We start from the raw sequence: 13,350 nt of genomic DNA on the forward strand, positions 1-13,350 counted from the left end.
ATACATTAAAAGAATAGAAAGATACTAAATAAATAATCTGACACTGCAACTCAAGGATCTAGAAAAAGAATAACAAACTAACACCAAAATGAGTAGAAGAAAAGAAATAATGAAAAGAAGAGCCAAAATCAATTAAATTAAGAAGAGAAAATAAATAAGGTCAATGAAACAGTTGGTTTTTTTTTGAAAGGATAAACAAGATTAATAAGCCCTTAGTCAAATTAAACCAAAAAAAAAAAAAAAAAAGGAAACACTCAAATTAACAGAATTGGAGCTGAAAAAGAAAATATTACTATAGACACTACTGAAATTCAGAAGACCATCATAAATCATTTTGAAAATTTATACTCCAATAAGCTAGGAAATCTTGAAAATAATGACAAATTCCTAAATGTATATAACCTAGTCAAATAGAAATATGAGGACACAAAATCTTAAATGAATCAATATCAATTAATGACATTAAAACAGCTATCAAACAAAGTTACCAACAAAGGAAAGTCCAGTACTGGACCAATTCTCAACTGAGATCTATCAGACCTTTATAAGAAATAATACCAATTCTCCTCAAACAATTCCATGAAACAGAAAAGAATGGAACACTGCCAAACTCATTCTATGAAACCAGTGTCACCCTGATACCATAATTGGACAAAGGCATATCAAGGAAAGAATACTTTGGGCCAATATTCTTGTTGAACATAAATACAAAAATTCTTAATAAAATATTGGTATGCTGCATACCAAAACACATTAAAAAGATACTGAAACATGACTTAAGTGGGTTTCACCCCAGGGATGTAAGTTTGGTTCAACATATGGAAATCAATAAATGTGATTTACCACATAACAGTGTTAAGGGCAAGAATCACATAATCATCTCAATAGATAAAGGAAAGGCATTCGACAAAGTGTAGCACCCATTCATGTTTAAACCACTGGAAAAACTAAAGATAAAAGGAGATTACCTCAACGTGGTAAATGCTATATATGACAAATCCAAGGTCCACATTATAGTGAACAGAGAAAAACTGAAAGCATTCCCTCTAAAATCAGGAACAAGAAAGGAATGCCCACTTTCCACACTCCTATTCAACATAGTACTTGAAATTCTACTGAGAAAAGAGGCAAGAAAAGGAAAACAAAGAGATACAAATTGGAAAAAGAAGAGTTCAAATTATCATTGTTTGCCAAGAACATGATCCTGTATTTAGAAGACCCAGAAAACTCCACCAGAAGACTTGTGGAACTGATAAATGAATTCATGATTTCATCTAACTCCAATCAGAATGGCAATTATAAGAATACAAATAATAATAAATGTTGGCTAGGATGTGGGGGAAAGGGTACACTCATACATTTTTGGTGTGTCTACAAATTGGTACAACCATTCTGGAAAGCAATAAGGAAATTCCTCAAAAACCTGGGAAAGGAATCTCCATATGACCCAGTTCTCCCATTTCTCAGTATATCTGCAAAATATTTTAAATTAGCATATTACAGTGATGCAGCCATGTCAATGTTTATAACAACATAACTCACAATATTCAAGTTATAGAAACAATGTAGGTACCCTTCAACAGATGAATGGATATAGAAAATGTGGTATATTATTACTCAGTCAGAAAGAAGGATGAAATTATGGCATTTGGAAGTAAACGGATGGAACTGGAGGCTATCGTGCTAAGTGAATTAAGTTATTCCCCCAACATCAGAGGTCAAATATTTTCTCTGAAATGCATAACCTAATCCAAAATAAGGGGCAGGGTAGAAAGAAAGAAAGGGAGGGAGGGAGAAGGAAAGAGAAAAAGAAAAAAAGAATAGGGTATTTCATTGAAATAGAGGAATGGTCAGTAGAGCAGATGAAGAAGACTGCCAGAAAGGATCCAGAGAATGAAAAAAAGGAACCAGAGAATGAATCTGATCAAATTTTTGAATATACATATATGAATATAGCACAGCAATTCCAACATCAAGTGATCAAGTATATCCCCAAGACACTAACATATATAAATATAATATATATATATATATATCATGCTTTTGTGCTTATGTCAAAATGTATCCTTATGTTTTATATCACTAAAAGAATAAATAAAAAAAGAATGAGACCTATTAAAAAGGAGGAAAAATAGGAACATATAGAACTTACTAAATACAATTACAAGAGAAAGTATGTAATCCAAAGTTTTAATAACTGAAAAGAATGTAAAACACATAATATATTCTATTCCGAGGTAGTGTGATAAACTTATAATTAGGTATGAAAGTGCACCATCACACACAAACACAGACACACAAACACACTCACACTCCACGCTGACTTAACCAGAAGATGAGTCAGGGAAGTTTCCGTGACTCCTCACAGATGGAATCATTTTATATTGTTGTTCTACTACTCTTCAAACAGCTTCCACCCATCTGTTGTCTCTCATAATGTCTGCAGATCCCTCCTTCATCTCCACCATCTGACCATCAGACAGAAATATAAGGAAAGAGAAGGAAATGTCTTTGACTTGTAGGACACTGATCAGAAGTGATGGACCTCACCTCCGACTATATCCCTTTTGTAAGGACTGTGTCACACAGACAAATCCAGTTGCAAGAGGGGCTGAATAATGCTTTGCCTATCTAGATGACTGTAGTTTGAGCCAAGACTCTGGACGGTTATAATTGAGGAACAGGGATAATGAATGTCAGGAATGACTAAAGGTTTCTTCTGCACTTTATAAGCATATTACACTACAAATGACTCAATTTCATTCTCTCTAGAGTCAGGCATTTGGGTTTTAGCACTGCATCTATGAGGAAAAATGACCATAAATGTGATTCAAATAAAATGTGCAGTACATACATGACATATAATAATTTGATAGCTATTAGAAAAGTGTATGTTGTGCTGAGTGGAATAATCCTTATCTCAATAATTGAGTTCATTCCAATGGCCTTTCTTATCCTCACAGCCTCCCCATCCTGAGGTGGCTTCCTGACTCTATTTTGTCCTTCTGAATTTACATGTCTTTCCATGGCAAACACAAGTGTTTAATTCTCATGCATTTCTCACCAGTCCAGTTTAAATCAGGCAAAGCTCTGGATCATCACATATATTATGATAATGATGCTGTGTGTGGCACTCTTCAATATGAATGGATGCTTGTGGATACCATATATTTAAAAATAAAAGTTTTAAATTGTCAACATTTTATCTCGCACCTCACACTATTTCATTTTTTTTGCCTTTTTATTTTTATTTTTTTATTTTTTATTGTAAACAAATGGGGTTACAACTTGTTTCTCTGGTTGTACATGAAATAGAGGTGTACCGTTTGTGTAATCGTGCATTTACAAAGGGTAATGATGTTTGTTTGATTCATTCTGTCATTTTTCCTTCCCCCATCCCTCCAACCCCCCTTTTCTCTCTATAAAGTCCCTCCTTCCTCCACTCTCACACTATTTCTAGTTCTAAAGTTGATCATTATAAACGAGCAATGTGTATTATGGGGTTTATCAATTTTTCTAAGTTGTTAGCCTTGAACATTTAATGAATAGACTTCAACAATTTGCAAAAATACTTTTCAAAATTGGGTTAAAACTCCATATCTAACAATGATTTAAAGTACTCCAAAGTAAATTTAATAAAACTTATTGTTACAATTATTTTAAAAACTACATATTATTTGTTGAATATTGAGTAAAATGTTAGATGTAACTTTAATTTGAATCAAATAGATTAATATGAACATAATTTCTGTAACATTGTTTTAGTCAAGTTTTTCACTGTTATGACCAAAAGACCTCACTAGAATAATTAGAGGAGGAAAAGTTTATTCGGAGGCTCAGGAAAAGTTTATTTCAGAGGTCTTAGTCCATAAACCAACTCAATTCCTTGGGTCCTGAAGTGAGGCAGAACATTAGGGAGGAAGAGCATGTTGGAAGAAAGCAGCTGGGCCCAGAGAGAAAGTTCTGCTCTACAAGGACAAACTACATGCCCCAAAGGCATGGGCCCAGGGACCCACCTCCTCTAGCCACATGGTAGCTGTTTATAGTTGCCACCCAGTTAATCCCTGTCAGTGGATTAAAACACCTTTTAAATTAAAATTCTCATAATCCAATCATTTTACCCTAGACTTTCATGTATGTCTTACACATGAGCTTTTGGGGTACACCTAACATAGAAAGCATAACACATGTGTTTTCATTGTTCGTTGATTGTTCTCTTTTAATTTTGAATAGAAAAAAAAGTCATCTTTCCTTGTTAGTAACTCCTCATGAATCTGAAATATTTTAAGATTATATTTTCAGATTAAGATCATTCAGTCACCACATGAAAAGAATCCAAGAATTACTGATTATGAATTTATCATAATATCTAACTGCAGTTACTAGCAGTCAAGGAAAATAAAAATATTCAAATCATATAAGGATTTGTGTCTTTCCCTGATTTTCTATTTTTCCTTAGTAAAAATTCACTTCAGATAATTCCTTCAAGGTATGTCTCAAAATTTTTCTGAAAACTTTAATTTTTAAATGTCATGGCATGGAACTCAGTAGAGCTCTAACACTATCTCTCATGACTTTGTGTTTAAGAATAATTTCCTTGTGACAATATTAAACATTTGAGAATCTATATGGAAAAAAATTATAATAGTTGTTTTTCCCCAGGGTAGACACTTATGGGATGGGATTCCAGTGGGAGGTCATTATCATTGTTTGTTGCTAAACAGGTTCTTATTATCTATACCCACCATATAAAATCATCACATTAGCCAATTTTTGCAGAGAGTCAAGTGGGTTTGGGCATCAGATTCAGAAAAGATCAGGATTAGTGACTCAAAGGATATCTTTGGTCTATCACTTCCTCATGTCACCAAAGTCACTTTACCTTCAGAGAAGTGGAAAAGAAAATACACATTGGATTCTCTAAGAAGAAGGAGGGGTATGTCTGAATCCCAGATCTTGACTTTTAAAATCTTAGACTCTTCTGATGCAGTTTCTCTCATAGTGTTAATTGAGATGCACATGGCTGATTACCTGTCTTTCTGTGTCCTTAATATAAGAGTCGCATGCCCTGGTTAACACAGGTTTGCTTATCATCTTCCTGCAGTCTAAAATCATGGCAAACACTTCTTTGTTTACTCATTTCTACTCAAAAAGTGGGAAGGCTTTTTTCACATATTCTGAACTTGTGCCCACTTACTGCTAAGTTTATTACTACCACCCTATCGATAAAATTTTTATTGAGAATTATTACATGAAAGGCACTGCTATAGCATTGAATTCACTTTACGTTTAGTGCAGAAGGAACGCTGGTAAATGACTCATAATAATTCATCAGAATTAAGCACATTTTACATGTAAACATAAGGGATATTCATGAGCACACAGAAATTGGTTTGATTAATATGGTTTTACCATTATAGATGTTAACTAAACTACCTGAAGCATTAAAGAAGTATTAATACCTTAAAGTTGATATGGGAAGAGAAAAACTAAAGGAACATTATGTACTAAAAATAATAGCTTACCAAACATCTTATAATAGAATAGCCACATTATGGTATTTGTTGGGACAAAAAAGAAGAAAACTCTTCTTTTTGCTGCCAGATATATCAATATTTGAATGACATAAATATGAGTATGAATTTTAATTGAGATGATGGAAAATATTGACAATATAAGAATTTAACACTCAGCAAAAGAATTGTAAATCCCTGTATTATGTGTTTTTATGTAGGAAAGAGCAGCAACTATTCTGTGGATAAAAACAAAAAATAAAAATCCTCCAGCCATCATTATGAAAATGAAAATATTGGCTGATGAAAGACAATTCAGAGACAAACTGAGTGGTTTACAGTGCAAATACAACTGCTCTTCATTAAGTTCTTATGGAGACACAGGAGCTATTCATTGTTTTCACAATAGGCAGACAATGGCATTTACATTTTTTTTCCAGAGGTGTAGAGAGTGGAAATAATTTTCCTAAGTTCGTGCAGAAAATGCAGGCTTGAGATGAGATTTGAAATCAGACTGTATGTCTGATCTAATATCAGGACCCATTAGAATTATAAAATCATGAAATACTTGAATATATTTTAAAGATGATTTAATATTCCCATTTGTCACTTGCCATGTCCTTCAACAACATCTCCAAAATGGTAATGCAGTCTGTCAATCAAGGTATGTTTGACTGTTAGAATAATCTTGGTCGTGAAATCATATATTTGACTCTACAGTTTCCAGCAATATGTTGAATATTTGGATGCAAACTCACATTATGTATGTACTTTTACCATGCTAGCTAATTGATCCACTTATTTTAGCCATCTTTCAAATGACAAGATTTCTCCATCTTTTTTTTCAGAAATCATCCCATTTTTCTTTACCCCATATAAAATGTACTGCAAACTGAAAACACTAATCCAACTGTTGTTGAAGTATTAAGACTGAATTTTTGTTTTCTAGAATCTACTTCATTTCTTCCCAAATGAAAACTAAAGATATATGTTAGCCTTTTAAAAAACCACATAACATCATGGATTATTAATGAATTTGGACAAAAATTTCAATTGTAATTCATCTGTGCTCACTAATACGTATAGCCTCCACCTTTAAATTCTATAGAGAGCATGTGCAAAATACATGATTACAAAAAGAGAACAATTAGAGGACATCTAGCATTTCTGTTCCTAAACCCTTCTAAAATTCGGGAAATGTGAGTAGTTTTCTAACTTACACCAGTTCAACCATGAAGAGCAATTGATATAGAGCAGTTATGACCTATGGCTTCTCTGACCAGAGTGGAGAAATCCATGAAATAATGGATATCATCATGATTGTCCCTAGAATATATTCAAATCGGAACAGGAGTGGGGGATGCATCCTCACTCTCAGAACGGTTACTGAAATAAAGTGTGCATCTATAAGCAGTTATGTTTCTTCCTTGTGGGTGGCAGAATTGGGTGAAGAAAATTAGAGCACAGAGAAGTGGTTTCAGAGGGAAATACACTGTATGGATAGTTGTCCAGTGTTCAGTTATTTTGAGTTGGAACTCAGGTAAGAAAAATAGCCAATAAAACTACAAAGTTGACATAAATAGACTATGAAATCTGTATTAATAAATCATAGAAAGTTTTTCTTTTCCTTATTCTAAGACAAATGGAAATGTAATCATTGTGACATTTGATACATCTAACATTAAAATATTATATAGAATATGAGACAAAAGAACAGAGTCCTCTAAAACAACCTTCCTTCAAAAAGATAAAAATCCAAAAATTTGGTGCTCTTTCAAACTTATGAACCATCTTAACTTTAAGGGCTTCCATGTCAGCAATTCCTCCTTTAATCAAGCAGATTCACTGGTTGACCCAGAGAAGCAATATGTATTACCACAAATAAAGGTGAAAATAATAGCTCCCACACAATCCCCCCACATTCACACACATGCACACATGTGCACACACACAGATGGGCATGAAAGTTCAGTTGTTTTCTCTTTTTGAAAATTTAACAGGATAATGGAGACTGCAAATCATTCTGCAGTGACTGAGTTCATCCTGGCTGGACTCTCACAGCAGCCTGAGTTCCAGCTGCCCCTCTTCGTCCTCTTCCTGGGAATCTACATGCTCACAGTGCTGGGGAACCTGGGCATGATCACACTGATTGGGCTCAGCTCTCAACTGCACACCCCCATGTACTTTTTCCTCAGCAATCTCTCCTTCATTGACCTCTGTCATTCCACTGTCATTACCCCCAAAATGCTGGTGAACTTTGTGATGGAGAAGAACATCATCTCCTACCCTGAATGCATGACTCAGCTCTACTTCTTCTCTGTTTTTGCCATCTCAGAGTGTCACATGTTGGCTGTAATGGCCTATGACCGCTACGTGGCCATCTGTAGCCCCTTGCTGTATGGTGTCATCATGTCCCATCGCCTCTGCTTCTGGCTCACAGTGGGAGTTTACATTTTGGGTGTCATCGGGTCTACAATTCACACAGTCTTCATGTTGAGACTTCTCTTGTGCAAGACTAATGTGATTAATCATTATTTCTGTGATCTCTTTCCACTCTTGGAGCTATCCTGCTCCAGCATCTACATCAATGAGTTATTGGTTCTTTTCTTAAGTGCCTTTAACATTGTGACTCCTGCCTTAACCATCCTTAGCTCCTACATCCTCATCATTGCCAGCATCCTGCACATTCGCTCCTCTGAGGGCAGAGCCAAAGCCTTCAGCACCTGCAGCTCCCACATCTCAGCTGTTGCTCTCTTCTTTGGCTCTGCTGCGTTCATGTACCTGCAGCCATCGTCAGTCAGCTCCATGGACCAAGGGAAAGTGTCCTCTGTGTTTTACACCATCATTGTGCCCATGCTGAACCCTCTGATCTACAGCCTGAGGAATAAGGATGTCAAATCTGCCCTGAAGAAAATTCTGAATAGGAGAGCGGGTTCATGAATAAAGTCAATGTGCTATTGTCAAATAGAAACAGGTCTTCAGTTTGCACAGTGTGCAATTCAATAGGTTTGTTTTTTGAGTTTTGGAATACTGGTCATGCTTACCTCTGTGACACATCTCCAAAATTACCCTCTATTCCTCTGTCTTTGAACTTATATTGTAATAAGTCTGTGTGAAGAAATAAAAAGGATACGATCAAACGATACTTCAGACTTCAAAGAGATTTTGTTTATAGTTTAATAATAGTAAAGCAGTGATGATGATGATGATGTTGGCAGTGGTGGTGACAGTGGTAACATAAAAGCTGTACCTATGATTATTTAAATGGATCACTTTACTAATTATTTACAATAATCCTTCAGAGAAATACTTAGTATAATCCCGCCACCTCTAACTTTTTTTTTTTTTGGTACTGGGGATTGAACCTAGGGTTGTTTAACCACCTAGCCACATCCCCAGTCCTTTTTATATTTTCCTTAGAGACAGGGTCTTGCTACATTGCTTAGGACCTTACTAAGTTGCTGAGGCCGGTTTTGAACTTGTGATCCTCCTACCTCAGCCTCCTCAGTCGCTGGGGGGTGTGCACCACTGCACCTAGAAACAGTTCCCCTTTTAAACAAGAAATAAATTGAAGCTCATTATTAGATTGAACACCCAGGTTCTCAAACATAGGAAGTAATTGAGTTTAAAGAGTTTTGTTCCAGGATGTTTGATGTTACTTGAAGTGATACTTAGTCCACATAACTAGGGGTGAGTTTGGGGCCTTTTGAGAATTCCTTCCTACACATCATATACCACCCACTTCTCTATATCACTATGCTTCTGTCTTCTGGATAATTTCCATGATATTTTCATCTAATATAATGAAAATAATAAAAAGTCCATACTGATGAAAGAAAAATAAAACAAACTTATAAATGCCACATTGTCATGTCTACACCCTTGCTTACCTGCTTCTCCCTGATTTTAGGGGCATAGTTGTGGTTTGTTAGTTCAAATGGACTATTTGGTTAGGGTCACCTTTTACAAGTTTAATGTCATCAACCATTATTTCTGTGATCTCCCCCTCCCCCTAAAGCTCTCCCAATCTAAAACCTATGTCAACAAATGGCTGATTCTATGTTCTGGTTCACTTAACATCTTTGTCCAAATCCTAACCATCCTTAGTTGAGTATCTTCATCACTGCCAGTATCCTCCTTGTCATTCTATGAAGCGCAGGTCCAAAGCCTGCACTTCACTCAGTTCTCACACGCTGGTGCCTGTGGTCTTTGGGCTTCTGCAGCATTCACATACCTGTCTATATCATTGTTCAGCTCCGTGAATCAAGGAAATGGATATTATGTGCTTTATGCTATTATTTTCCCCATGCTGAATCTCCTTTATTCCAAAGTGTGAGGAATACAGTTGTTAAAGTCTCATGAAGAGTACAAAACATCTTTACTGTGAACAGAAGAGGAAGGTGATTTAGTCACCCTGTCACTATTATAGTTTTTGAATGGACCTATTTCATCTTAGTGCATTTGTCAACACTTTGATGGGATGATACTGACATTCTTCACCCCATGGCCTTTTTTATGCCATTTTCCATGTGAGCTTTCATCTTACAAGTGTCATTGAGACATAGATTAGAAGAAATACTAAGAATTATATGGACAAATAAACCAATTTCAACCAACCTGAGTGTTTTACCTCTGTTCTTCTGTGCAATTGTTGTAAATTCAGTTCAGTTCTAAGCCATAATAAAAATACCATCTTCCAACAGCGATTACAAATGTTTTCTAATCTCTCCATATAAAAATGTAAAAAATCATAACTGTATGGCAGTAGCAATCTCTAGTTTGTGCACATTTTTGACCTGCCCTATGCCTCCACACATATCATTTGCCATCCACCTTATTTTTGCTTACCAATTAGAACTTTAAAGTTTGAGTTTCAGGTATGTGAATATGCTGTGATTTTGTTATCCAACATACTCCCTGCTTTGTCCTTTGTTCTTCCAGTGTGTACTTGCCTTCTTATTGTCCAGTTGTGCTGGATTTTATTCTCAGGAAGTCTCCTTCTGTGCATATAGTACAAGACCACACCTTCAGAACCTGGAACAATCCAGTAGATCCACGAACATTGTCTTGTTTCTTCTTATGAAATATTTATGGGAAAACCATATATACCATATATACCATATCCATTGTTTCCTCATTAATATCCATTAAAGTCTTATTCATAAAGTAACCATATATGTTTCACCTCTAGTACATTAAATTTGGAAGAATCGTTCAAGGACACAAAAGGTGATGGTGGCATTTTGATCTATTGGAATATTTACTGTAAATATTATACCTTGGGATAGTGAGTGAAAATTTGTACCAGAATCTGTCTTAGGAAAATGTACCTCTCCAGGCCATAGGGACTTAAAGTTACTTCCTCAGGAAACACATCTTTGAAAGTCAACTTAAATTACTTTTTCCACGTCATTTCTCTATGATGTCTCAGAGAAATGACTTTTTCTTTTTAGATTGTATTGCTTATGATAATCACATGTTCACTTGAATGTTTGTTCTTTATCTTTACCCTTATTTCAATGGATTATAAACAGCAATGAGACAAAGATTACTCTGCTTTCCTGTTTCATGTTGTCTCAGACTGCCTCTCATTTCAGCAGACATGAGGCACAGATTTAGTCTTGTGAAAGCTAAGACCCAACTTGCATTGGGGTAGTTTCACTTCAGATCTACAACATGAACTTTTTACTTTCACTCTGGAACCTTCTCCACACTCGCGGTGTGCAGTTGACCTTTCTACAAGTTGACCCACAGAATTCCTGCCCCTGTGGTTTTTCCCTACCCTGAGGACTGGAGACTGTTTAAGACTGCATCCTGTTGTCCCTCTGGAAAGCCATCTTGGAAAACACCACCTCTGCTCCCAAGAGAAGGGAGCCTAAGTGAGTTCCCATGGCCTGTGGCAGCACCTCATGCTGCATTAGCTTTTTCTTCCTCTAAAAATATGTTGAAACTATTTAAACATTAACAGATGAAAGTGTATTATAACATAATTTCAAGCATTTCAAGTAAATTCAATTTAAAAAATGATATTGCAATTATCTCAAAATTGTTTATGAATATTTTGTGTAAGAATATTAAGTATAAATTTATTTCCAAACAAATAACTTAATCTTCAGATGAACTCAAGGTAATTTCTATAATGCACACATTTCTTTTTTTTTTTCTCAATATTTCTCTTATTTCCAAAAGAAACAAGTCATCTTTCATTGATTAGGTCCTTAAGAACTCTTGACATGTTTATGGCAATGTTGACCAGATGCTTGTATTCAGTTTTCTATTTAAAATTCTCCAGATTTCTGCAATTTTCTTTTCTTTTCTGTGTTGCCGGGGATCAAACCCAGGACTTTGTGCAGATGAAGCAAATGCTCTATCAGTGAGTTACACACCAGCCCTGGCATTCCTATCTTATGAGTAAATGATGATATTTAATATGGTTAGTGAAGGTCAATGAAAATAAAAAACGTGCAAATCTTGCATAGTATATCAGTTGCTATAGCTGTTGTAACAAACTGTTACACACTGAGTGACTTAAAACAACTGAAACATTTTTCTTAGTACTCAAGATGACAAATCTGGAATTAAGTATCAGATAGGGTCCTGAAAGGAACTTTGTTCTGTGTCCCTCTCTTAGATTCTGGAGATTATCCTTAATCCACCTAATTTTATTGTTTTAATAATTATAATATAATAGTGATAATGATGTAACAATATAATAATCATCTTAATTGAGATTATTTGGAGATCAAGCACTTTGTCCATGATAATTGGATGCATTATTCTACCTCTGAGTAATATTTACATCATCTAGTAGCATTATACAGCAGTCATTCCCGTTGTGAAATCAAAGAGAGTTAATAAAACCTTCACAGGGTCCCGCACATAATAAGAAACCAACCTCACAACCAAGTCAGGAAGTTTGACTCCAGTAACTGTGATTTTACTTACAGTGCATTCTAACCCATGAAATTGTGGACACATCCTAGGTCTCCCACAGCACACCCTTCTGTGCTTTGAGCATTCTTATTTCTCTATAGGATGGTATTGCTGTCCTCTGAATATCTGAATACTTTTACATTTATTTTTAGATCAAATTAAAGCAATCTAAATCTCTCATATCTGTTCCGATCAAAGCAAAATAGAGAAATATGGTCTTTTTCTAACACAAACACAACACCAATTGTAATAGATGATTGCATCACACACAAAATTGTCTTATCTTTATATCAATCGTGATGGGCAGTTTATGAGTCGACTGCTCTTGAGCCCCACAGATGCTTCTAAGTTATGGCATGTCCATGTGTTTCATGCTCATTTATCCCATAATTTTTACCTATGTATGCACAGATCCATGCATGCACATGCATCATGAAATAATATTCAATTTTAAAGGAGGAGATTCTGAAATTTCAACGTCATGGATGAACCTGCAGAACAAAATGCTAAAAGGGTTCATCCTGACACAGAAAAACAAATAGTGCATAACCTTACTTATATGACTTTCAAAGGTATACTACATACCTGTCTACTGTCTCTTCCCATTCAAATCATCCTACATATTATTGTCAGATCAGTACTCACTGAATACACTGTTTTATTTGTCTGGCATAAAACTTGTGTTTTCTGCCATTTATGGTATGTATTGATTTTCTATTACTTTGGAAAAAACCTGAAATAAAATTAGTGACTGGAAACAACATGCATTTATTATGAAATAGCTGGCTAGGTCAGAAGTCCCAAATGAGCCTCTGCCAGTTAGAATTGAAGTGTTGACAGAATTGATTCTTTCTGGTGCTCTTGCCTTTTTCAACTTCTGTAGGCTGCTGGGATTGCTTGATTT

At 35.3% G+C, this 13,350-nt stretch overlaps 1 protein-coding gene across 1 annotated transcript; it reads left to right on the forward strand.

Moving 5' to 3' along the window:
- Positions 1-7,517: 7,517 nt before the first annotated feature.
- On the forward strand, positions 7,518-8,453 carry LOC124960249 (putative olfactory receptor 8G3). The gene has a single exon (XM_047518946.1). The coding sequence runs from the start codon at positions 7,518-7,520 to the stop codon at positions 8,451-8,453; it is 936 nt and encodes a 311-aa protein (XP_047374902.1).
- The last annotated feature ends 4,897 nt before the right edge of the window (positions 8,454-13,350 follow it).

This window comes from Sciurus carolinensis, chromosome 11 (genome assembly GCF_902686445.1).
Source record: "Sciurus carolinensis chromosome 11, mSciCar1.2, whole genome shotgun sequence".
In the NCBI taxonomy this organism is placed as follows: domain Eukaryota; kingdom Metazoa; phylum Chordata; class Mammalia; order Rodentia; family Sciuridae; genus Sciurus; species Sciurus carolinensis.

Bases quoted from the DNA above. Each gene is read 5' to 3' on its own strand.
- LOC124960249 (XM_047518946.1), top strand. From the start codon at position 7,518: ATGGAGACTGCAAATCATTCTGCAGTGACTGAGTTCATCCTGGCTGGA.